Source organism: Poecilia reticulata, chromosome 5, assembly GCF_904066995.2.
Source record: "Poecilia reticulata chromosome 5, P_reticulata-male-v2, whole genome shotgun sequence".
NCBI classification, from domain to species: Eukaryota; Metazoa; Chordata; class Actinopteri; order Cyprinodontiformes; family Poeciliidae; genus Poecilia; species Poecilia reticulata.
Genome location: NC_088834.1, coordinates 18161449 through 18184556, shown reverse-complemented (window position 1 = coordinate 18184556; position 23108 = coordinate 18161449). Strand labels below are relative to the sequence as shown.

At 38.6% G+C, this 23108-nt stretch overlaps 2 protein-coding genes across 3 annotated transcripts; one reads left to right on the top strand and one right to left on the bottom strand.

The window, feature by feature from the left end:
* The first annotated feature begins 381 nt into the window (after positions 1-381).
* On the top strand, positions 382-3721 carry arpc4 (actin related protein 2/3 complex, subunit 4). Its single transcript, XM_008409878.2, has 6 exons — positions 382-483; positions 1840-1958; positions 2050-2161; positions 2258-2353; positions 2966-3136; positions 3237-3721. The coding sequence occupies exons 1-6, from the start codon at positions 481-483 to the stop codon at positions 3240-3242; spliced, it is 507 nt and encodes a 168-aa protein (XP_008408100.1). The 5' UTR covers positions 382-480; the 3' UTR covers positions 3243-3721.
* pfkfb4b (6-phosphofructo-2-kinase/fructose-2,6-biphosphatase 4b) lies at positions 3638-22744 on the bottom strand. Of its 2 annotated transcripts, none has more exons than XM_008409881.3 (14): positions 22596-22744; positions 11261-11377; positions 11081-11177; positions 10221-10287; positions 10045-10119; positions 9912-9968; positions 9642-9763; positions 9349-9556; positions 8121-8267; positions 7929-8033; positions 7694-7823; positions 7151-7213; positions 5897-5961; positions 3638-4497 (listed from the first exon to the last, which is right to left on the bottom strand). In XM_008409881.3, the coding sequence occupies exons 1-14, from the start codon at positions 22636-22638 to the stop codon at positions 4438-4440; spliced, it is 1356 nt and encodes a 451-aa protein (XP_008408103.1). In that variant the 5' UTR covers positions 22639-22744; the 3' UTR covers positions 3638-4437. The 2 variants fall into 2 exon arrangements, with proteins under 2 accessions (XP_008408103.1, XP_008408102.1); XM_008409880.3 differs by lacking the exon at positions 22596-22744 and adding an exon at positions 14368-14766.
* Between the last annotated feature and the right edge of the window lie 364 nt (positions 22745-23108).

Here is a 23108-nt window from a genome sequence, read left to right as displayed (position 1 = left end):
ACCAATACTTAAAGTTTAATCTTTCCAGATAAATACAAAAAGAATGTTTGTAATCAGAGTGTGAAGGTAGTCTGAGTAATGTCATTGAATGTGGCTAATTGCATAGAATATACCCAACGGAATAAAATGTTTTTTTTCTTCCATCATTATGCTGCCTTTTGTTTAAATACTTAAAAATATAAATGAAATGGGTTTTTAGGTTCACCATAAATGGGAAAGGAGCATCTAATATGGATAAATTAGCTCAATACTAAAGTGTGTACTGTAAATTAAACATCTCTTTGCTATCCTATCTTTTGTAAAACCTACAACATTGAAATGACAATAAAATAGTTTGAATGCAGAAGATACATATTTAAAACATGTTGTCTTGTGAGGTTTTTTATATTTATTCAGGCAGCCGTGGGCACTTCCGGTGTGTTCGCGGAAAACGCAACAGTAGCTACTTCCGCGTTTAGCTCCCTCTGCTGAAACTGAGAAATGGTGAGAGAAATTTGACATATGTCCGCATAAAATGTCCAATTTTAACTATTATTTATATCATATTTTTTTGTAGGTAGTGAGTGTTTTGACATTACCTCTGTAGCTAATATAGACGGAGGTTATTTCTGTTCATCCTGTTGTCAGTTGAGACATAGCTTAGCTGCTAACGTTAGCTAATCGACAAGCTAAGAGAGATTTTAAGGTTTTTTCCTAATATCAGGTTGTAGCAGGAGGATGTCTTTAGTTGTTTTAGTAGACATCATGTTGTAGTGATACATGATAGTAATACTTTGCAGTTTAAAACAGGGATGTAACCGGATGTAAGATTATATTTGGTGAAGCTTCCTGCTTCCTTTTTCATTAGACCTGATGATGGTAATACTGATGAAATTGAAAAAGATGTAATGTATGTGTGCTGTCTGGAGCAGATTTCTACCCAATCATTAACAATTTTATGCTAAATATTTTTTTAACCCATGCAAATAAAGGCGTTTCACCGATTAGTGCCAAACTCACCAGATTGCTTTGTATAATCTGTTTGAGTTCAGAAATGTAACCACCAGGAGTTTGTGTTTCACAAGTTTTACTTTAGCGTCGGAAAATAAAATGTACATTTCTGAATTTAGTATGAATTTTCTGAATGTAATAAAAACACAAAATATTATTCTGGCAATTCAGAAAACAAACGTCAAATACAGGAAATGTTTAGTTTTGAGTAATAAAAGGGGTCTGTTAATATACGGTCTGTTATATGGGATCAGATCTAATTTCACTTGTATGTCATATTTGTAGTTGTGATAATTTCAGTATGAATAAATGAAATGAAAACCTTCCCTCATATTTGGTAATTCTGTGGGTCTGTTGTGCTATAAGAGGTGTTATCAGCTAATACCCTTTGAATCTTCTTTCTCTTTAGACAAGAGGATCACTGTGTGTCAGTGCAATCCTCCAAAACTTTTCTAATGTAATAGAAAGGGGCACTTGGGTTTTGAAGGGAATAGAAGGTGTTGGGAGGTTTCAATCACACCTGAGTCACATGATTGAATTACTTCAGCGTGCCAACAGGTTTGACAGAGGCCTGGCAATGAGCCATCCATTTGCTTCAGTTGTGTTGGAGCAGGAATGCATCTAAAAGTAGCAGAGCAGTAGCTGGAAACCTTGGAGGAATGAGCAGGTTAAAGGCCTCCACAGTCGTTCTTATTACACAGAGCGAGAGAGTATCGTTTGGAAAGCTGGTTATTCATCCCCCAGAAACATGTTGAATTCTTTTAAACCAGTTAAATGTGTGGTGAGGTGCATTCATTTCTTATTGGAAAGCATTTTTCTTCAGTTCAGCTTCTTGTTTTCCACCATCAGACGGCCACTCTGCGTCCGTATCTCAACGCGGTGCGTGCCACGCTGCAGGCCGCTCTTTGCCTGGAGAACTTCTCCTCTCAGGTGGTGGAAAGGCACAACAAACCAGAGGTGGAAGTCAGGTGAGACAACGGTCACAGGCCGAGAGAAAGATGCTCAGTTTGTCACTCGGGGTGACGTGCACTTTATTGGTGTTTTTTTGCCCGTGTACAGGAGCAGCAAAGAGTTGCTCCTCCAACCTGTAATCATTAGCCGTAACGACAAGGAGAAGGTTCTGATCGAGGGCTCCATCAACTCTGTCAGAGTGAGCATCGCCGTGAAGCAGGTCAGCCAGATTTCTGTCCAGAACCGACACAGTGATGACCGAGACCTGCACAGCTTCCCGGCTTTAATGGACGCACATTTTATTTGCTGCTTGCAGGCAGATGAGATCGAGAAGATTCTGTGCCATAAGTTCATGCGTTTCATGATGATGAGGGCGGAAAACTTCTTCATCCTGAGGAGGAAACCAGTCGAGGTAAGTGACTGAAAATGCCATTGAAACTTTGCATCCAGTTTTATAGCAGACATGTACAAAATACTTGTATGAAACTATGTCCTGTTAAACTCCTCTATGTCGACTCATGCTGTGTACATGCATTATTTATTCTTTAGGAGATGCACTTTAGTTACTTTAGGTTATTATTGAAATATTAACGACATGATTTACCGGCGTCATGATGAGGTCAGGAGTAATCTAATCATAATGCCATGTGTCATTGACCTGACCATGTTTATAGCCTTTTAATATGAGCTTAAATTATCACAATGTGACAATCTTTTTGTTCATTTATGTGTTTTTTTAAGCTTTTGTTTCATAAATAGTCTGTCAGGAAGCAATCTTTTCCTTTAATAGTGATATTCAGAGTGGAGCTCTGCTAAAACGTTCAGCCTTGACACTTTCTTATTGTAACAAACTGGTAAGTTTAATTTCTTAAGCCAAAGTTACCTTTTTTTTTCAAATATATAATTTTGAGCCTTAATTGTTTTTCTTCATGCAGGAATCAAGTGAAAAATGTGTCTTTGTAATGACATGAGTATTCCACCGTGCTAATCTCGAATATTTAATCATGACGTCTGTGTTTTGCAGGGATACGACATCTCTTTCCTCATCACCAACTTTCACACCGAGCAGATGTACAAGCACAAACTAGTGGACTTTGTTATTCATTTTATGGAAGAAATCGACAAGGAAATCAGTGAAATGAAGCTGTCCGTCAACGCCAGGGCTCGCATCGTCGCGGAGGAGTTCCTCAAAAACGTACGTTCGGTTTTCACTCTTTCTTTCATTCTGTTTTCTAGTGCAGCGTTTTCTGCGGCGTGAGCTTGAAGCAAAACGGCATCTTGTTTTATTTCTGCAGTTCTGAAAGCGAGAGAAGACCTAAGAACACATTCCTTTTGCAATATTGGCCGTCACTGTGGAGCCGACTCACGGCAGGGCAGACCTTCGCTGGCGTTTTCCGCCAAGAGGGGAAAAGAAGATGAAGAAGCGCAGTGAGGCTGTGAGGGCCAATGGGGCTCTTCCCTTTAACCTGAAACTCGTCCTGTGCTCAAATTATTGACGTTTGTGTATAAAATATTCCCACCACACCTTCATTTCTTGCCGTGAAAGGTCAACACAGCCTCTATAGTATTGAGCACAGGATGAAACAGATTTTTTTTAAAGATAATTTAAATGTTTTTAAGTATATTTACAGATATATATTATATGCACTTAAATTTCATTTTGTTTTGTTACCACAAACATTGAACCATGAGGGCAATCAGTTAAATGTTTTATTTCACACGCAAACAGATGAAACAAATTTACACATCTGGCAATTAATAAAAATAAAAATGAAGTATACTTTGTATTTTAGTGGTTCTTCATCTGTTTCATATTTACATTTCCACAGCTGGATATTCAGCACAGGTATGTACAATAACGGGTAGTAATATGATGGAGATGTGCATCTATCACTTCCATGGTGCCACACATCATACTTTGATTCAGAAGGCAGACCAGGAACAGGACTGTAGATATGTTTGGTTTAGTATCTTAAGCATGAAAATCAGCTACACTAGATGTCCTTGATTTTACTGCAGTTGTCACATTTTGGATTATAGCAACAAAAACACATTTAGAGTCTTCTGTAGTTTGTCCTTCAGTGGAATGCGTACGGTTGATCTGGCTCTGTTAGGTCTTGCTGCACCTTTTTTTTTTCTCTTTTGTTTCTTTATAGCTTCAGTATAAAATATAATACAGTACGTAAAAATAAAACAATCTAAAAAACGAGCACGTATTTGTGAAATACACTATTATGAGGTTCTTCTGGAGTTATGAGTTTTTCAGTTGATTAAAAACATCTTCCAAGTCGACGGAGGCGCGTGACGGTACACACACACACACACACAGGACTCAGCAACACAGTCACAGATGGTACTGATGGGATCATTTTAGCACCAGTAACAGTGGCCTCACAGATAAGGAATGGATTTCTCCCAATGGAAACTAAAAGTACTGCACGGAGTCGATCGAAGCTGCGGAGCGGGCGTCGTTTACACCAGATGAGGTTCCAGATATTAGTGGTGAGCTGGGACCGTCTGCAGAGCGTCTTCGGTGCTGCGCTGCACGTTCACGTTCTGCAAGAAGCAACAGAGGGATGGTCATTATCGCCACCTGTTGGATCCGAAAAGTACTGACTCGGTAAAAGAAATCTTCGAAACTAAAATCCTGCGTGAAGCGAATGCTTTGGGTATGAACGTATGAAAAAGTTCTTAAATGTTAAACACGTTATTTCAGGTTGTGTAAGAGACATAATCTAAAGATTAATTTGAATATAGCATATTAAATGTATAATCTGTCAATTTAGAATGAAATGTGAAAAATGAGGCATAACTGACCACTAGAGGGCAGCAAAGGCTTTCCTCTAGGAGCCATGTGGCGTGTGGAAAATGCATTTTCAGGCACCAGTGGCTTTGGTTGTTTCTAGAAGGTGTAACTAGATAAATAAGTATCAGAGTCAATGTGAAGAGGCTGTAGGAGACGTTTAGTTGCCTCCAGCCTTACTGCTCTGAATACAGTGCTGAACTTTGATGTGTACTGAAGAAAACTGGCTTTAAAAAATATAAGCCACTATATCTGCTTTACTTTTGACAAAATAAATGATAATTTGGCCAGAAACATTAATTGAAATGAACTTGTTTTATTTACAATGCACAAACGTTAACAATGTCAACACGAGACAAATTACATTCGACTGAGTATAAAACACAAACTTCGAAACTTAACAGCAAACTGAAAACATTGCTGGTAAATATCACAGGTTCAACCCTTAACATTCAAAAACACTTAGCTTAGGCTCAAGGTGCAGCTTTAACAATCACTCAATAGGCAGGAACAATTGTGCGTCGTGTGCAGCATGATTCAGGTTAAGATTTTAAGTTGTGCGTACAGCAGCGACAATAAACAAAAACTATAAATGAACTAAAATTAAACTTATGATGAAATAGAAATTAACCACAAGCACGCATGCAAAGAAATACAGATCCAGAGGTTGAAATGTGATAATTTTCTCTTTGTCAGCTCTAATCTGCAATCAGATGGTTAAATATTAAATGTATTTTATGTGCATTGGCTGTTTGTCCCACAGGACTCTTTGTACTGTACTGATTTGTCACACTTTGTTTATAGGAACACAAAGCTGAATTATTTTCCTAACACTGGAAACAAGAATGAAATGACGGGTCAACAGATTGGGCTGTTTTGTGATGCATTCTTCATATTCTGTCACAACAGGAACGGGTTGAACGCTGACAGCTGAGCTGCAGGGGGATTGGGACTGAATATGTAGGAGGACGTGATGCGCCTTCTGAAGAGCTCAGGCACAAAGTCACAGTCTGTGTGTTTAGAGAGAGGAACCCCCACCCGACCCGACCCGACCCAGATCTGGACGAGGTTCACGGACGGCGTGAGGCTGACGACGCAGCGAAGTCAACACTCTGCTGTCAGACTTCTCAGTATGCTGTTTGTGATACCCACCTCTGGTCGGTCTCTGTGTGTGTTCACAGAATCCACGCCTAAATACACAGACTCCACTTTACATCCTGAGGAAGAGAAAACAAATAGGAAAATAAGACGTTATTCAGAGGAAATCAGTTTTGTCTCGGCATAATTATAACCTCTGTGTACATCAGGCTGCAGCTGGTCTCCTTTAGCTCGTGATGAAGCTGTTTTCAGGATTTCTGAGAGTTTCACTGCTTTAATTTCAAGACTTTCTAGGATGCTTGAATTAAAATATACAGGTGCTGTATTATGTATTTTCCAGGCATGTAGAGCACAATCAAGTATGATACCTTCAGTTGTTATAAAAAAATGCTAAATGTATATCAAACATGACTTAAAAGACATTTGACTTTGTAATTGGGCTTCTGTCACTTTAAGAAGCTTCTGCTCTGACACTCTACCTTCAGGAAGTCATCACAAACATACTACTCCATGATGCCGTTTACATTCGTTCTTAAGAGAGTTGGACTGAGGAGTAGTTTGTATGATGAGCTCAGCAGACACACAGTTACACCAGGTGTTTGCTAATTGCTGCTGCCGCTAGTCTGGAGGAGCCGAGTGAGAGAGGAGCAAGCGTTTAGGCGCCCCAAATGGCTGCTACCAGAAATTCAAGGATTCCTCAAACATGCATGAGAGAATCAAAGCAACACTTCAGTTATGGTTTTGATGAAGGAATAACATTGTAACGTGACATAAAGCTTCAAGACTTAAAAAACTTAACAGCTGATAATATGTTAATAACTTTTGCAGCAGTTACTGATGACAAGTTTTGCCAAACCACATAACTGCCTGTTTTCAAGCCTAACCTGTTTCACTCACACTCCCCAACTACGAAGGAGCTGTTAGCGTTATGCAACCAGAACGTTGCATTGCCTGAACAGGCAATTCGGCAATTTCAGAATGTCTTCACAGGGAAGGCTGCTTGTCTACAGAGCTTATTGCTTCTCTGCATTATGACGATGCAATTTGTCAGCATAAAACAAACATCTCAGTTCCAACCCAGAACTACAAACTGTAAAAGAAAGAAATGCCACACACACTGTATATAAAAAAAACAAGTGGAAGAAGCTAGAAATAAACACATTTTTGACCTCAAGTGGAATTTGTGGGGTTTTAAAACCTAAAATGAAGATAATCACATTAAACACCTATTAATACAGAAAGCCTCTCAATACACGGCATAATTTGACTGAAAGAAAAAACCTTTATAAACTCCCCAAAAATGCTCACCATAAGCAACGGGTGTGAGCTTTAAGACGGTGTGCAGAGGACACTTGAGATAAGGCAACTCATCTGCAGGAAAGAGGGAGAAGCAGAAAATCACAACAAGTCCTGGTTGGAGTTTACTTCAAGCCATGAAGCAGAGGCTGCGATATATTTACGTTTTAAATGCATATCTAAAACAGCTGTTGTTTTGTATTTAAAAACAAAACTGACTCTTTATCATTTCAAGCTAGAGTTATTAAGAGCCATCGTTAAAGCTGGAGCTGCAGGTTGCAGACCCCTGGGTTAGATTGAGACATACTCATTAGTTAAATTGGCCCAGTCAAAGCCCTGACTAAAATTCAGTTGAGAATCTGTGTAAGGACTTAAATGAATGCTCTCCGTTAAGTATCTGCTTGAGCTGGTTGCAAACAATTGTTTATGAGACGTCCGAACACAAATGCATGACGGATTCCAATTTTTACTTGAAACCATATAAAGTTTTCCTTCTGCTTCAGACTTACAAGTTCAAAAGATATGACTTGACGCATTTTAAAGTCTGTCCCTTACGTGAAGTCTTGTCCAGGAAGTACGCCAGCAGGCAGCGCATCACGGCCTGGTGACAAATGACCAGGACGTTCTCCTGTCTCTCCAGCTCCATGATCACAGGCTCCAGCCGCTGCACCAGGTCTTCATACGACTAAACCAGAATCACAAACCCGTAAATATTCAAAACACATCAGGAAACTTGTCTAACTCTTGTAAAAAAATACAGTAAAACATTCAGAGAAACCCCTTTAATCACCTCTCCTTTCGGATAGCGGTAGCGGTACTTGTCTTGGTCTCTCAATGCGAACTCCAGAGGGAAATGCTCCTGGATCTCCTCGTACATCATTTCTTCACACACACCCTTTGTAGAAGGAAGAAAACAGATTTTAAAAGGTTGCTGTGGCAGTGATGAACTTTTCTCAAGGGATGAGGCCAGAAGTGGACGTACAGCGTCGATCTCGTTGAGGGATTTCCACTGTTCATACGGAACGCCGAGGCACTCTGCTGTCTGGATGGTTCTCTTCATCTGGCTGGTCCAGATCTTCAGATCCTTGATTTTCTGCTCTTCAAGGAAGCTCCTCAAGCGTTTGGCAAACTGCATGTAAGAAACCGTTTCATGACGATCTTAATCAAGTTTAATCCAGGAAGTTACAATCGCAACTATTAGGACAAAATCACTGAACATTCGCAAATTTTCATCAATCGTCGCAATTTTAACACAAGTCTATCCAGTTATCTTAAAATGTTCTTTCCTTATTTTCTGACCAAGCACTGAAGTTCAGGGGAATTTTGATCAATGCCCCTTTCTGACTTAGCTTCCCGTTTCTCAATGTTTCTTAAATCCGAAGCCGCAAAATGAAAGCTTGTGTGACGCTGACCTATGACCTTATGAAATTCTACTTTTGCAGTTTGACAATTCCTCAGAACATTATTCTATTTGCATTAAGGGTGCTACTTTACAACGGTACTCGGAAATGTTATTCTCACTTAAATATTTAATGTTAAAATACTTTATGGGAAGGTCACGTGAAGCAATTTCAACTTTTTTAAAAACCACGTTGGGGCAAAAATAAAGCTTAAAAAAACCACAACTTTTTAGAAAGAGGTGCTGCAAAATCTGTAATTTTAGGCCACAACATTCATAAAAAAAACTTTGCAACATCCCGAAAGGGTGTTTAATGTGACAGAAGAAAACAAATAATTGATTAATGGAAGAAAAATGACATTGAATAAATAATTAGTGGAGTCAGATATTCCTACTTAGTGCCTTTTCTTTAATCTTTATAACATGAACCCAGAAACATACTTTGCCAAGAATCCATGTGGAGTTCAGGGTAGAAAATATTAACAGGCAAAGCTTTTTTAATCATAAATGCAAAATGTATACATTTTTTGTATAGTTTTGGCTTAATTACTGCAGTGAATATGTTGTTCTAGCAGCAAATAGCATTTTTTAGAGTCTTTATGGTCCAGTTAACAATAATTGATAACTAAATTAGTTGACAATTATTTCAATAATCGCTTCATCACGATGAATTTGGTTAATCGTTTCAGCCCTGTCCCTTAAATGACTAATAGGGAACTACGGACAATCAGGTTTCTCAGAATTTCTTCAATAAAAGCCAAAGGAACATTTTGAACGTTCCTCCATGTTTCAGACGTGAACAGAAACCGACCTCTTTCCCCCTGGAAGACAAGCCGGAGTCTCCTCCGATGCGTCCCTTGATGTTGAGGTCGCTCTCGCCATGGCGACAGAGGTAGATGGAGCGCGGAGTGATGTGGATGTTCATCAGGTAGTAGACGATCCGGCTCTGGATGTGGTCCACAACGCGGTTCACCAGGTACCGACGGCCCACATCCATGATCTTTATGTAAGACACGTCGCTGGAAAGAGGGGAAAATCATCGGTCAAACTTCCTCAACGCAGAGGCGATTTCATCATCGGGTCGGATCGTTGGTGGATCTTCACCTGTCCAGGTCTTCGTCCAGAGGCTGGTAGGATGTCTCGTAGCACTTTATTCTCTCCATGAAGTCTTCGATGGCCTCCTCTGAGCTGCAGTTCATGTAGTCTGGGTTTCCCAGCTTTACTTGCTTCAAAGAGAGAACAGCATGTGAGCGAAGGAAAAGCAGGAAGCAGACGCCGGCTGAATCAAAACAGACACTTCCGTTTCCAGAAGGCAGAATTGCACGGCTGCATATTATTTGGCATAAACACGGAATCAAGACAAATGGCGCTCACCACGATGTTTTGTGCAATGACCTCTGGGTCTTCACACACAGACTCCACAAAAAATACCTGCGTTGAGAAGAATGTGCTGTAAAAAACTCGGAAGCCATCAACTCGAAGTTAAAAGCAGATAAATCGATCATACTTTGAACCCGTTCTGTTCAGCGAACTTCATGATGGTTCCTCTTCTGTCTCTTGTCGTGTTTGTGGCGTCAAACACCTGAAACAGCAGGAAAGCATTGTTTATTACTGCAGCGCTTTCACATAATTGCTGTGCAGCTGCTTTGCTTGCAGACGTCAGGGAGGAGCTGAAGGACTTACAGCAACCTGTCCTCCTTCGACACTCAGGTACTGCCGCACATCATTCAGCGCAGACATCGCACACTGACTGCGAAAGGACACAAGAGGAGAGACTCTTTAAATCTGCTTCACAAGCGATTTACTGATGAGTCTGTCAGGACTTGCTGAGAGGTACAGAAATGGATTTGGACATTTTCCAAGTTTAGGTAAGTGTGGGAAAATGTTTAAGTTTTCAGAGTTAATTCCTTTCTCTGATGATGAATATATTAAATTCAGGATTTCAAAATTAATAAATGACTTTTTTTACATTGATTTCTATCTAGATTGCTTCATTTATCAGCAATCTACTAGCAATATAAATGCACACCCATTAAAAAATTTTAACGAGGGAATTTTTGTGTCCTATGTTATATCACAATTTAAAACACTTTAGATGCTAAACAAAGCACAGAAATATAAGTGACTTATTTTTCTTTTAATTTCCACAAACAAGATAAATGTATCACAGGTCAGAAAGTGCTTTAGGACGTCTCCATTTAAAGGAGAATGATCCCGTCTGGATTTGACATGTACAAAGGTTAAAGATTTTGAAACAGCTGATCCACGTTGGTCCAGATGCCAAAACAAAAATGGAGCAAACAGCTTTTTCCCCACATTGCTGCATGAGAAGCCAACAGTTTCTGATGATCTTTGCAATAAAACATCCTAAAAACCGATGAGGTAAATGTTTTGTTTAGCGCTTTATTAAAAAAAATCTAGAAATTTCAGTCTAGAAAAAAATAAATTTCAAATGAAATATCTGGCCAGCTCAGTGTCACTCTACCGTGTTTCCTCTCTGTGACTGAATACTTTGGATCCTTAAAGCGTCTGTGAAAACTCACCGTCTGATTTTAACGCCCTCCTCGTTATCTGGACGGAAAAACTCGAAGGACTTGTAGATCTTCAGACACTCTCGCCGATAATCGCCGACGTTGAACTCTGACAACCAGACAGTCGCGTTTCAAACCAAAGAGAGCAGCTGCTTTTCACGCTGACATGCGGATTAATTGCCGCTTTCATACCTTTGGTTGGCACACCTATCCAGTTCAAGTAGCGGGTGAGCTTCTTTGAAATGTACGTCTTTCCTCGGGCGGGAAGTCCGACGGTGACGATGAGCGTCGGGCAGTTTGTCATGCATACTGAGGGAAGACGAGAGAAAGATGCAAAAAGAGTAACGATTGGCTCCAACCAGACTTTTTAAACGTGACTAACCTAACAGGAGACACGCTCCTGTTAACCAGGGACAGCATTTCACATGCTGGACAAAAGCCAGGACTGAGCTTTACAGTTATTTAAAGATCGCAGCTGATACGTTGATGCTCCAGGATATCAGGGAAATATTTAATTGTAACACTACACCTGCACACTGCCATGTCAATATTGAAAACAATTAGCGCGTATCTTCCTGCCAATTTCCTGGTTTGACCGTTACACAACTCTCAGCCGGCTTCAGCCTCTCAGCTTAAGGAAGACTAGAGTAAATCCACAGCACCCAATATTTATAGGCAGCCTATGACGGCCCATAAATCCCCAGCCAATAGCGTCCAGGCAGTCCTTTGTGATTCAGATGTTACACATATTTAACCACTGGGATCTGATAAAATGTGCAGCTCTGCTGGATTTCTCACAGTTGTTGCGATTTTGCAGAGTAAAAGTTCACTGAAGGCATAAACGAAACTATCAAGGCTTTCCCAAAAGCTCTCGACTTGTTATACTCAAAACAGAAGAAAAAACTTTAAATTATGTTCTAGAGGGGAATAGTCAGCTGTAAATTTGACTTGAAGGTTAAAATGTAAGCATGTAAATTATACCATGTAATTTTGGATGCACATATTTTTCCTTTGTCCTTGTTTAATTTTATATATGTCTGTGCACTGTGAGCGCTTGAAAACCAAAGTTAAATTCCTTGACCAGTAAATCTGATTCTAATTGAAACAATTCTAGTTTATTTCATATTGTTTTATTGATGTAGGATTAAGGACAAATGCATGTCTTCTATTTATACAAGTGAAAATATTCAGAGTTCAACAGTTATTTAAATATAATTTTATGTTGCTGGTTCAACAATGTTTTTTTTATATGGTTATATTTTTGCTTTTAATTATATTATTATGGCTGATATTTCACTAAGTTGTAAGCAATGTTATACTTTATTCAGGACTTTAGTAAATTATGCTAATTTAAAATGTGATACAGAAATAAACTGTATTTGATTAGTCGATCATTTATGCTCATTGTGTCCGTATGAGAGTCACATTCATGCACTTTGCTACTGAAAACTATCTGTATAATAAAAACAATTTTTATTATGCAGGCTGCTTGTTAGCAAATGGAGAAAATCTGAGAAATAACCTTATCTTCAGGATTTATTTATGACTAATAATTTAATAATAAACATGAATAATTTGAGGGTCAAGCAGTTTAATTGTTGGCTTGTTATAGTAAATCGTGAAATAAAACGGTCAAAAATATGTCAAGAATTTAAATCCTCCCCTGGCACCTTAAACAAAAGTAATAAAGGGTTTTACAGATCCATGAAGTTATCGCTTACATAATGCTCCAATTATTAGGAATCAAATTATTATTATTTGTTTTTATTTTGTTGACATGAGACCCATTAAAAAGTTAAAATCTAAGCTGACTAATTGCTTTTCTGACTTTTGATTAATAATTTTGATTTGATTTTATAATAATTTGATTTTGATTAATTTTCTGACACTTTATTAAAACACATTTAATAAAGTGTTTTAATTATAATGACTACCAAACAGCAAAATCCATTCCTCATTTAACATTTTTAAAATTTTCCAGATGATTTTTTTTTTGTTTTTATTTATTGGCTTTTTGCCCTTTTTTAATAATAATAATTGGAACACTGATCACTATATTTAATAACGACCATTCTTGATAATTTTGACGATGGTTGCTTGTTTCATAATTGGTTACTGCATAAAGTTTTTATTGTTTAAATCACTTTGGGCTGCCTTAAATGTGCTAAATCGATTTGACTTGACTATTGTTATACAAATTCAAATTAAAAATACAGTCTCGGGCTATACATATTGCAAACAGGAATTTTTTTTACGATAGAAGCAGAATATCGTCACTTTTCTAAAATAATGGTTTACGTCACTTTTTTGCCAAGTCATTTTGGCAATAAAAAAATCACATACACATATAGATAGGAAGCCTCTGTCCTCTTGCTGAGGTTGTTCATTAATGGTGAACACCTGAGACAGACTCTGGTGCCTTCACTTCAGCTTTACTTTACTTTCAGTAGCAAAATTATATAACAGTTTTCCTTGTCTGATATCAATTCACATTTTAAAAACTTACTTATTACTATACTGCAATATGCTTCTATGCCTTTAATCCCCTTTCAAATTGGAGTGTCTGTTTTCTCTCAGAAGGGGGCGCAACCGTTTTAAGGAGATGGGATTAATTGGAAGTGGGTCCCCCAAATGAAAGTCTGCCCAGGGCCCCATACTACTTTTGGCCAGCTCTGGCATTTTCTAACATAAAACATTACATCTTTTTTTTTTTTTTTAAATTACTGACAAAATAAAGTTATTCACTTTAATAATTCAGTTTTAAAATGATTTAATCGCAGTAATCTTTGCATTAGAGCTGCAGAGGGTGTTGTCCTGTCAGATGCAGGACGGGACTGGCTGCAGGAAAGCAGAGCTTTGAGTCAGTAGAGACACAAGCTGCAGAGAGAGCAAACCAGACAGGGAGCAAGCTACCGTGTGAGATTAAAGAGCATCTGCCAAGTCTCACACCCAGACAGGTTAGCGCTGGCTCAGGCTAAATCAAGTTCCTGCAATTATTCTCCTTCTCTGTGCTCCTGAATGCCTTTCCGTGGAAGCGCTGTTAGTGCAAACACGGATTAGAGGAGCAGAGCATGATGCAATACTTCCAGCCTCACCGAGCAGCGCCTTAATGAGTTAAGAAATCAATCTAACATGAGAAAGAAAAAAATAACACAAGCCGAAAGCTGACGCAAAAAAAAAAAATAATAATAAATAAATAAATAAATAAATAAAAATAATAACAAAAAATCTCCGCAGATGTCTGTCCCGGTCACATCTTGTGTTGGCGCACTTGCCGTGGGGTCAGCCGCATCTCTTACCCCGTCTGTGCCCGATGTGGCTGTTCTTATGCGGCATCCAGATCTTCTTCAGCGGGTTCTGGGTGAGTTCCCGCGGGTGGTTCTCCAACAGATGGTCCTCGTTGTCCAACATCTCGGGTCTTACGGTCGTTAAAGCGCCTGTCTGCAAAGTGAGGCGGTGGGATTCTGTCCTGCTAAGTCCTGACTGAGGAGGCTGCCGGGGAGTGGATGCCTCATATCAGCTGAGAAACAGCAGTTTCTCGTTACCGTAAGAAGTGGAGGCGGAGCGCAAGGAGAAAGAGGGAAGGAACAAAACATGTCCGGGACAAAATGTTGATGCATGGGTTGGTCCCCTCATCTTAAATCACCCACCTCCCTCCATGAGTTAATTGTTAGAATCATGTGTTTATGTTACGTTTTTGTCTGGCAAACACTTATCACATATGTTCTCCATAAACTGTAAATATCCTACATAAGATATAAAATATCATTTTTTCCCCCAGTTGCTAAAATGCACTTTTATAGAGCTTATTAAAAATGTAGTTGGCATTTTTCTTTTGTCTTTTCTTATTCTGTTTATTTCCTTCAGACAAACCAGACTCTCCATTCATCTTTTGCAGTGGATTTTTAAAAATATTTTTAAAAATCGATAGCAATACAGATATATGAATATAAATCCTGGGACCTGTGCCCCCTTGAACATTTGTGAGACATCTTCTGTATTTGTTGTCATAAAGAGAGACTCTTCCTACACATAAAAATTGTACAACTTGAGGATTGTACAACTTTTATTATGTATTAATAAAAAAAAACCCTCCTATGTTCAGTTTATGAATGCACCATTTAACAGCCTAATCCGCTCTTTTTGAGTTCAGGGCATATACATTCGTCTTGCAATTGCGTCACTATAAATTGGATTAAAAATCTCCTACCTTAATAAACCCAGACTTGTATATGATTTATGTCAAAATCCTTTAAAACTGAAAGGAAAACAAATGAATTTATATTAAGTACTGTGAAACAATGTAAAAATAATTAATATACAATAAATAAAACACACTGAAGTATGTCCTTTTTAAAACTAATTGTACAAATGTACTATAAATGTATCATTAAATGGTATATCTGGTGAAGGGAGATGTAAAAAAATGAAAACAGTAGCCATTACAAAACATTCTGCACTTAATACTCAAATTACCACGTGTGATAATATTATCGTTTTGAATGGAAACATCCAGTACATGTTCTGGATTCCTTCAATAAAACGTACTCAAAAACATCTTCGGTACCAGAATGTTCGGCCCTCCTTTTTGAGAAAACGTGTTTTGAAACGTTACCGTAATGTTTCAAGTACATCGGCAAGCAAACCTGCGAGGAGAAGAGAAGCGTTCTGTTGTTCACATGATGCACACATGGACAGCGAATGCAGCTCACAAATCAGCCAATCAGAGGACAGAGCAGACGCTCGGCAGCCAATCGGAGAGGAGACGGGATGAATGGTAGGCGTGTGCCAGTACGAGGCTCACGAAAACACATCCACATGAAAACTATAAGTCTTGGCTTTTACACGACCCGGTCACGGGCCCCACGGAGTTTTCCTCACGCTAAGTCAGCAGCTTCTGACACGCTCCCCACTCATGTGCAAACAGAAAGAAAGTCATGATGTAAACATGTTGTCTTTCTGCTGTCAGACAACATGTGAAAAATGACAGATTGCTTTTCTTTGTTTAAGCATGTGTGCTGCAGGTCCTCAGGTTTATTAAAATAAAATGGAAGATGCATCCAACTGCAGTCAGTCTGCTATTTTGATGTATTGGGAGATATTTTAGATACAAGAAATTCCTAAAGTAGCTCATCACAAAGTCCTCAACACATGGAGTTAAAGATACCCAGGTTACACTTAAAAATCTATTTATTTAAATGCATTTTGTTGTTATCAAGCCACAACAAAAATGCATTCAGATTTTATATAGACCAACATAAAGTATGGTTGTATAGTGGAATGGAGGGAAAATGATCCACGGTTTTCAAAATTCAAAACAACAAAGCATGTGTCTATATTCAGCTCCTTTTACTTTGTTGTTTGTTTTTATGGTACAAATCCCACTTTATTCAGCTTTTATTATTTTCTTTCATATTTTATTATTATTTTAATTTGTATCTTGGTTTGATCAGTTTTACTTCTGTACAACGCTTTGATTAAAACATATTTTTAAACTAAACACTATTTAAACAATGAGAAACATGAAATCACGTTCATACTGTTCTTGCTCCAGCTTTTCATAAAAGTCCCTATTAATGTTCTGATCTGACAACGAGTTGTTTTGTTTGTATGTTTAGGATATTATCACTAAACATCCAGAGGTGCACTAATGTGGTTTTAGATAAAATTATAGTCATATTAGACTGGCTCATTCAAAGCCAAGCCCTAAATCCAGCTGACAATCTGTGGTGAGTCAACATTTCAAGATGACATTTTGAACATTATTTTTCAAAGAAAATGGGATACAATGACAGCTTTTGGATGCACAAGAGATTTGTTGCAATAAGTTGCAGTGGAATATTGTTTTTAAAAAGCATTCACTCATGGGGCCATGCCACACTTTTCAGAGTGTATCCACTTCATAGCTCTGTACTGCTTTGTGCTACAATGATGCTTGTGGTTGTAACAAGACAAAATATGAAGAAGCTCAAAAGGCCTGAAAACTTTTGCAACTGTGGTGTGTTGCTCATTTTGTTAATTTATTTAAAAAGTACGATACTCAGTTTAATTTGTAACCTCAGCAAACTGACCTAAACAAAATTGACTGATTTTACTGATTTGCAAAGCGAACAGTTTTCTGGTTATTGTAATTTAAAACATGTTTGACATTTTTATTTCTAAAGGATAAAGAAGGAGCTTGGCCATAAATGAAGAAGCAAACTTAGACGTCTCGCTGCTCTCCATTCCTGTCACATGTTGTGCGAATTAAGGGTAAGGCGCTGAATAAAGTTAGCCGGTTCAAGAAAAACGTCCTGTTCTTTTGGCTGCTTCTCATCCTGAAGGAAAAACAACGTAGTGCTCCAGTAAAAACACTAGAGGGCAGTGTGCTACCACACTTAAAAGAGACGTTTTCTTTTAAGTCTGTTTCACCAGCTTATTCACAAGTTACCGCAAACATGAGCGTCCTGTGTGTCTGATCAAAGCTTTGTTATCAACTCAGCTTCTGTTGTGAGACGGATTGAGGTCAAAGGTCAGAGGGTATTAGGAAGAAGTCACCAGGCCAGCAGGATTAGTAGTAACCTTTTAAATTTACTACAAGACTTCTCACTAATCCCATAAACACACACAGACGAAAAGCTGAAAAGGGAATCTGTGCATCTGAGTATATAAACAGCGGGATGGATAAATTACTAACGTTGTTTGGAAGCGTTTAACGATATTAATGCACAAATAAAAGCTAAATATTCAGAAGCACAAATAAATATTAAATAAGTCAATAATTTTTTTTAAGATTCTTTTGAAGAATATATACACTGCTCAAAAAAATAAAGGGAACACTTAAACACTTAAGTGAACACTTAAGTGTCCCCTTTATTTTTTGAGCAGTATATTTCTAATAGGAATGTAAAATTAAATTATGTCCAGACCCAAATAATCCACACAAATGAAGAAATCAACACAAATAAATCCATTCATTACGAATTCAAAATGCCTCCAGTGGAGAAGCCAGTTCAGATGCTTTGCTCAAGTTTAAGAACAACAAGGTTAATGATTTGGAGGGGCCGTCACAAAGCTGTGATTTTATCCCAAGGTTAGTTTCTTTTTAGTTTCTGGCCAGATCTAAAAAGGTGTGTGTGAGCAATGTGGGCTACAAAGCTGACCCAGTTATAGCAGTTCTGTCAGGAGGAATGAGCTGAAATTTAAGCAAGAAGTGTGTGAGAAGAGACCCAAAACAGCTGAACATATAATATGAAGCTTAAAAGACAATTCTATCACTTAATAATATGTTCTGAATATAAAAACAGGTTTATTTGAAGACTCTCCAAGTTATCTATATAAACAAATATTTTTTGTCATTCTAGCTAACCTAATGAAGTAAACATTTAAGCTCTTAATATCAGGCAGAAAGAAAAAGAAGATATCCGTTTTTTTTTATGCAGCATTTGGTTTCAATAGTATGCTTAGTGAGAAGATCAATTAACCAACACTCTTGTTTTTGGACAGTTGGAGAGCAAGACTACCTAGAAAGGACGGACAAAGAGAAAATGCAAATGCCATGCACAAAGACACATTTTCTTTTCTCTTGAACCCAGATCTCCCTTGCTGCAGCACAACAATGCTTCCAACTGTGCAGCTCATTTTATTGAGCCAATAATATTCAAAAGGCTTTAGACCAAGGCTATAAACTTTCAAAGTAGTCTTGACATGATTGAGAGTGTTTAGGAGTAAAGCTAATACCAACGTACAGGTCTTGTTTCCTCTAATCTTTAATGCCTGTCCCACTTGAACAGGCATAAGACTTTTCATTACATATGTTATATAAAGTTAATTATCTAGCTTAAGCTCAATCAAATCAAATGTTTTTTGTACAAAACATGCTAAACCTGTTGGTTAGGTGTGTCACTTTCTACTGCATGCAAAACAGAATCCTGCATCACAGTTTCGACATGTTCCTGCTGTTTCATGTCCCTGTAAGATAACCATCGTTTTCACTTTTGTCCTTTGAAATCAACCTAATTTTCCTCCCATTTCTTGGCAGTAAGAGAAAGTGCAGTCGAGACTGCAATGAAAAAAAAAGTACAGTACAGAGTTTAGCTTAACTTTAGGGCGCTATTTTAAATACTAGTTACCAGAACGATAATAAGCCCATGTGAATCTTGAGCCTGAGTTAGACATAAATCTTATTCAGTTATCTGTGAGACACGGAAACAAAAGAACAATGGTTGCCTCCTTCTGGATTAGAGTTTAAGCGATAAACAGCGACAGACTGATAAAGTGTGAAGCTTGATTAAATGCTGTTTTGATTTTTTTCACAAGAACAATAAACAGATAGTTGCACATACATTGAATGCAGCCAAAGCTTTTCATGTGGCTACTGGGGAGCAACAAGTAAAGACAAGGGTTATTTTTGTAAAAATCCCACAACAAATGTGTTTGAATGGATAACAATAATTTGCTTGGAATGTAAATAAAGGTCTAATTTGCTGTTTATTGAGGTGAAGTACCAGCGTGGCAGTGTTTGTGGATTAAAGAAAGGAAGCTTCTTCTAGGATTTAATGCTGCAGCATCAGTCAGAAGTTTACATGAACGGGGCGTCGTGAGGCACAGTGGTTAGAGCGTGCGCCACGTATTCAGAGGCGGGACGACCTTGACGCGGCCGACCCGAGTTTGACTCCCATCCTCGGTTTCCTTTGCCACATGTCTTCCCCCCTTCTCTTTGCTCCCTTCCTGTTGGATTATTGTCAAATAAAAGCCACTGGAGCCAAAAAAAAAAACCTTTAAAAAAAATCAAGTTTACATATATATCATGCACATAATTATCAAACTGGTACTGTGAATGGGACAATGAAGAACTTACTCTAAAATCTTAAGTTTCACCTTCACTCAACAACTAGATGATTGAAACACAATTTCCCAACTTAAATCTTGAATTATAACCAAGACACCAAACCTATTTAAATGAACTTTGTCAATTGTTATATAAAAACTGGCCCAATATCACGGCAGGGTTATTACACCAGAAGGCAACAAATAGTTACATCATCTTGTCCAACATCAGCGTCTGACCTCACATATGTGCTTCTGGAAGAAAAGTCAGTTTAAACATACAGTATTTCTGAATCTTGTAGACAGTTGAAGTAGCTCTACTTTTAAAAAAATGGAGCCTTTGTATTATGAACATTATGAACACACAATCCCAAAACAAAATGGTTTGAATGTGTCTTCATAAAAGACGACAATTAATTAACCATTCATGCTCTTGATGATTTACATCTGAATTGCATATTCTACTACATTCCTACAGCTAATTGAAATGAAAAATAAAAATAAAAAACCATAAACCAATCCCAGGCTATGATGGTCCTGCATGCCAAAGCGTCAGCTGTGTCTGTGCAGTGCTCAGCCACACAGTTGCTGCATTGCCACAACACAGGCGCGCCTGAAGCCGTTAATGTGATTCTGAGCAAGCGGGTGAACTTTCCCCCAGATAAAGCCGACACACACAGAGAGGGAGGGCGGAGTGAGGAAGGAGAGGAGAGAAAGCTCTGCTTGGGAGGACAACAGTGATCATCGAAGATGGTGATTCACAGCAGAAATCTGTCACACATATGAATGCAAAAACAAAGATTTTCAATAGAGAATCAAATGAGGGGGAACATAGAACAAATAAGGCTTTTTCACTTCAACCAGCATTTAGCTAATGGCATGTAAAGCTATTATTGTGGGTATATAATTGCATGATTACTACAGGTCTGCTGCACCATCTGAAGTGCGTCCACTGCACATATAGGGAACAAAGAGTCACAGTTACGTCTGGCACTCTAGTAGCTGAAATAAATGGCTACCTGTATCAAAATGAAGACGCTTAAATGTCTTAGAACACGTAAAGCAGTCTCCACAAGAAGCAAGCTGCACGGTGGTGTGTTTTTAGGCACAGCCCCTCCTCTCAGGAAGTGTAAAAATGGAGCACATCTCCAGCTCTGCTCATCCTCCATGCATCTGCCACAGCAGCCATCTAAACCACTGTTGCCGCACTCGGATCTGTCTGTCTGCATGCCGCTTGGTAAACATGACAGCACAGCAATATTGCACTACACAGGCTTCCAGGACATATGACTCATGAAATTGCATAACAAAAGCCTTCTCATAATACATGAGACTGTGTCTTATATAGGTCATAGTACAAATCCTTCCTCAGGTGCATCGTGCTTACCTTTCTCCTCAAGGAACTTCTCAAACATAAGTGATATGGTGGGTTTTACTTTTTTTTAAAGTAAGGCAAACAGAAACACTCAGATGTTCACGTGAACCTGATAACACTGGAACACATTCTGGACTGGATTTCAAACCCAAGTTAAGGTGGAAATCTGCTCTCCATCTGTCCGGTGTCCATGCCAGCATATGTTACCTGCAGCAGGCGCAAACAGTGCTTGTGTCATTTCACTGTGGGCCCAACTCAACCTATTTTATACAAGTGTTAAATTAAGGCCATAAAATGTAAACCTTTTTTACAGTAAGTGCTTAAAACATGAGCATCATGTAGTGTCCGGTAACTCGGACACACAATCTTTCTCCTAAGAAATGAAGGATTATGCTTTAGTGAATTAAAATATTCTCTCACTCCTTTTTTAAAATTTTATTTTAAAATGATTTATTTGCAATAGTAATAAGAATAATAATCATAATAACCTGTTCTAAAAGTGTATCATTAAATGTGCTTCTTTAAGTACACATTTATTTATTTGTGTAAAAAATCTCTTATTAACTTTCTCATGTATTTATTGGGTGCACAACATTTTTTGTTTGCTTTTGGAATACATTTTTTACTTGCTGAAGACATAATCTCTTGTTTATGTCTTTATGGCACTTGTTCCTCATCAATCTATTTGCAGAAATAATCAGAAAAGCCTTATTGCTGTTTACTTTTGAATGTATGGTGTATTAGTGGCCTACTTATTTTGTGGAAACAAAATCTTTTACAGTAATATTTATTTACTTATTTGCTTAAGAAATACTTCCTTATTTAATGGAGTATTTATCTTTCGAAGACATATTACCGAAGTGACAGTGAAGTCAAATTAGTCTGTGACAAACTTACAGAAGCTGAGTTCCGACCCTCATCATGCAATGTGTTTCAGAGGCATGATGCAGTAATAGACTACATGCATGTGTAGCTTGCTTCAGGAATCAGTTTACACTTCCTACATTTCCCTCTCCAAGCAGCCAGCTGCTCGAAGGCTGCAGCCAGGCTAAGCAGCTGACAAGGGGTTGCTAACAACAAAGTCCTCTCCTTTTTACCAAGCTTTCTTTCCACCATACAAACCCTAGAACAACATTATTTAGCTAATTTCACGGCTGTAAGCGGCCGCCTGCTCCGCCTCTCCACCCGTCATCTCAGAAGGAAGCCTACGTGACACTGGCTTGTTTACTTCGTCCGCCTGCTAACCCAGCTGCAGCTCTGTCTGCACATAGTGTCCGCTCGCAGCAGCTCCACAGCGTGAAAACACATGAGAGTGTGACGGAAAGGATCCGGTTCGGTGCCTACCTGTCCTGTCCCGCGGGTTGTTCGGGCGGCAGGAGCCCCTCATGGTCTCGGTTTAAAGCCTCTTGCTGTCAGTGTTGCAGAGCGGCGTGAGTGGGAGCTGTCTACAGCCGAGCGCAGGCAGCGATGAATGAAGTGGGGAGAGCGCGCGCGCTCAGCACGCTGTTCCGTGAACACGGGCGCGTGCATGTTCACCTCCATGCAAACAGAGAGCACATGTTTGGAAACCTGGAAGGAAGGAGCCTGAATGTGTGCGTGACCACCATCACCTACCAGCTTCTCAAGTTTTCAGTACGGAAATACCAAGCTGAAAGGAAGTTTCTAGAGAGCGAGAAAGAAAATGCTGAATAAAAGTTTTTTATTGTCCCAAACTTTATATGCTTCTTTGTGTTGCATCCATCCACTCATCCTTCGTTGAGCCACTCTGCAGTTTGAAATAATTGCAGGTTCTTCATATTCTGAGCCAATCATTGTTGAAGTTGTATATTAAATAACGAGAACTCTGGAAATGTGAGT

Coding starts and splice junctions, on each gene's coding strand:
- arpc4 (XM_008409878.2), top strand. Junction 2,162..2,257: donor TGAGCATCGCCGTGAAGCAG/GTCAGCCAGATT, acceptor TGCTGCTTGCAG/GCAGATGAGATCGAGAAGAT. Junction 2,354..2,965: donor TGAGGAGGAAACCAGTCGAG/GTAAGTGACTGA, acceptor TGTGTTTTGCAG/GGATACGACATCTCTTTCCT.
- pfkfb4b (XM_008409880.3), bottom strand. CDS start 14,479: ATGTTGGACAACGAGGACCATCTGTTGGAGAACCACCCGCGGGAACTC. Junction 11,378..14,367: donor CCACATCGGGCACAGACGGG/GTAAGAGATGCG, acceptor GTCTTCCCTCAG/TATGCATGACAAACTGCCCG. Junction 10,288..11,080: donor GAGGGCGTTAAAATCAGACG/GTGAGTTTTCAC, acceptor GTCCTTTCGCAG/TCAGTGTGCGATGTCTGCGC.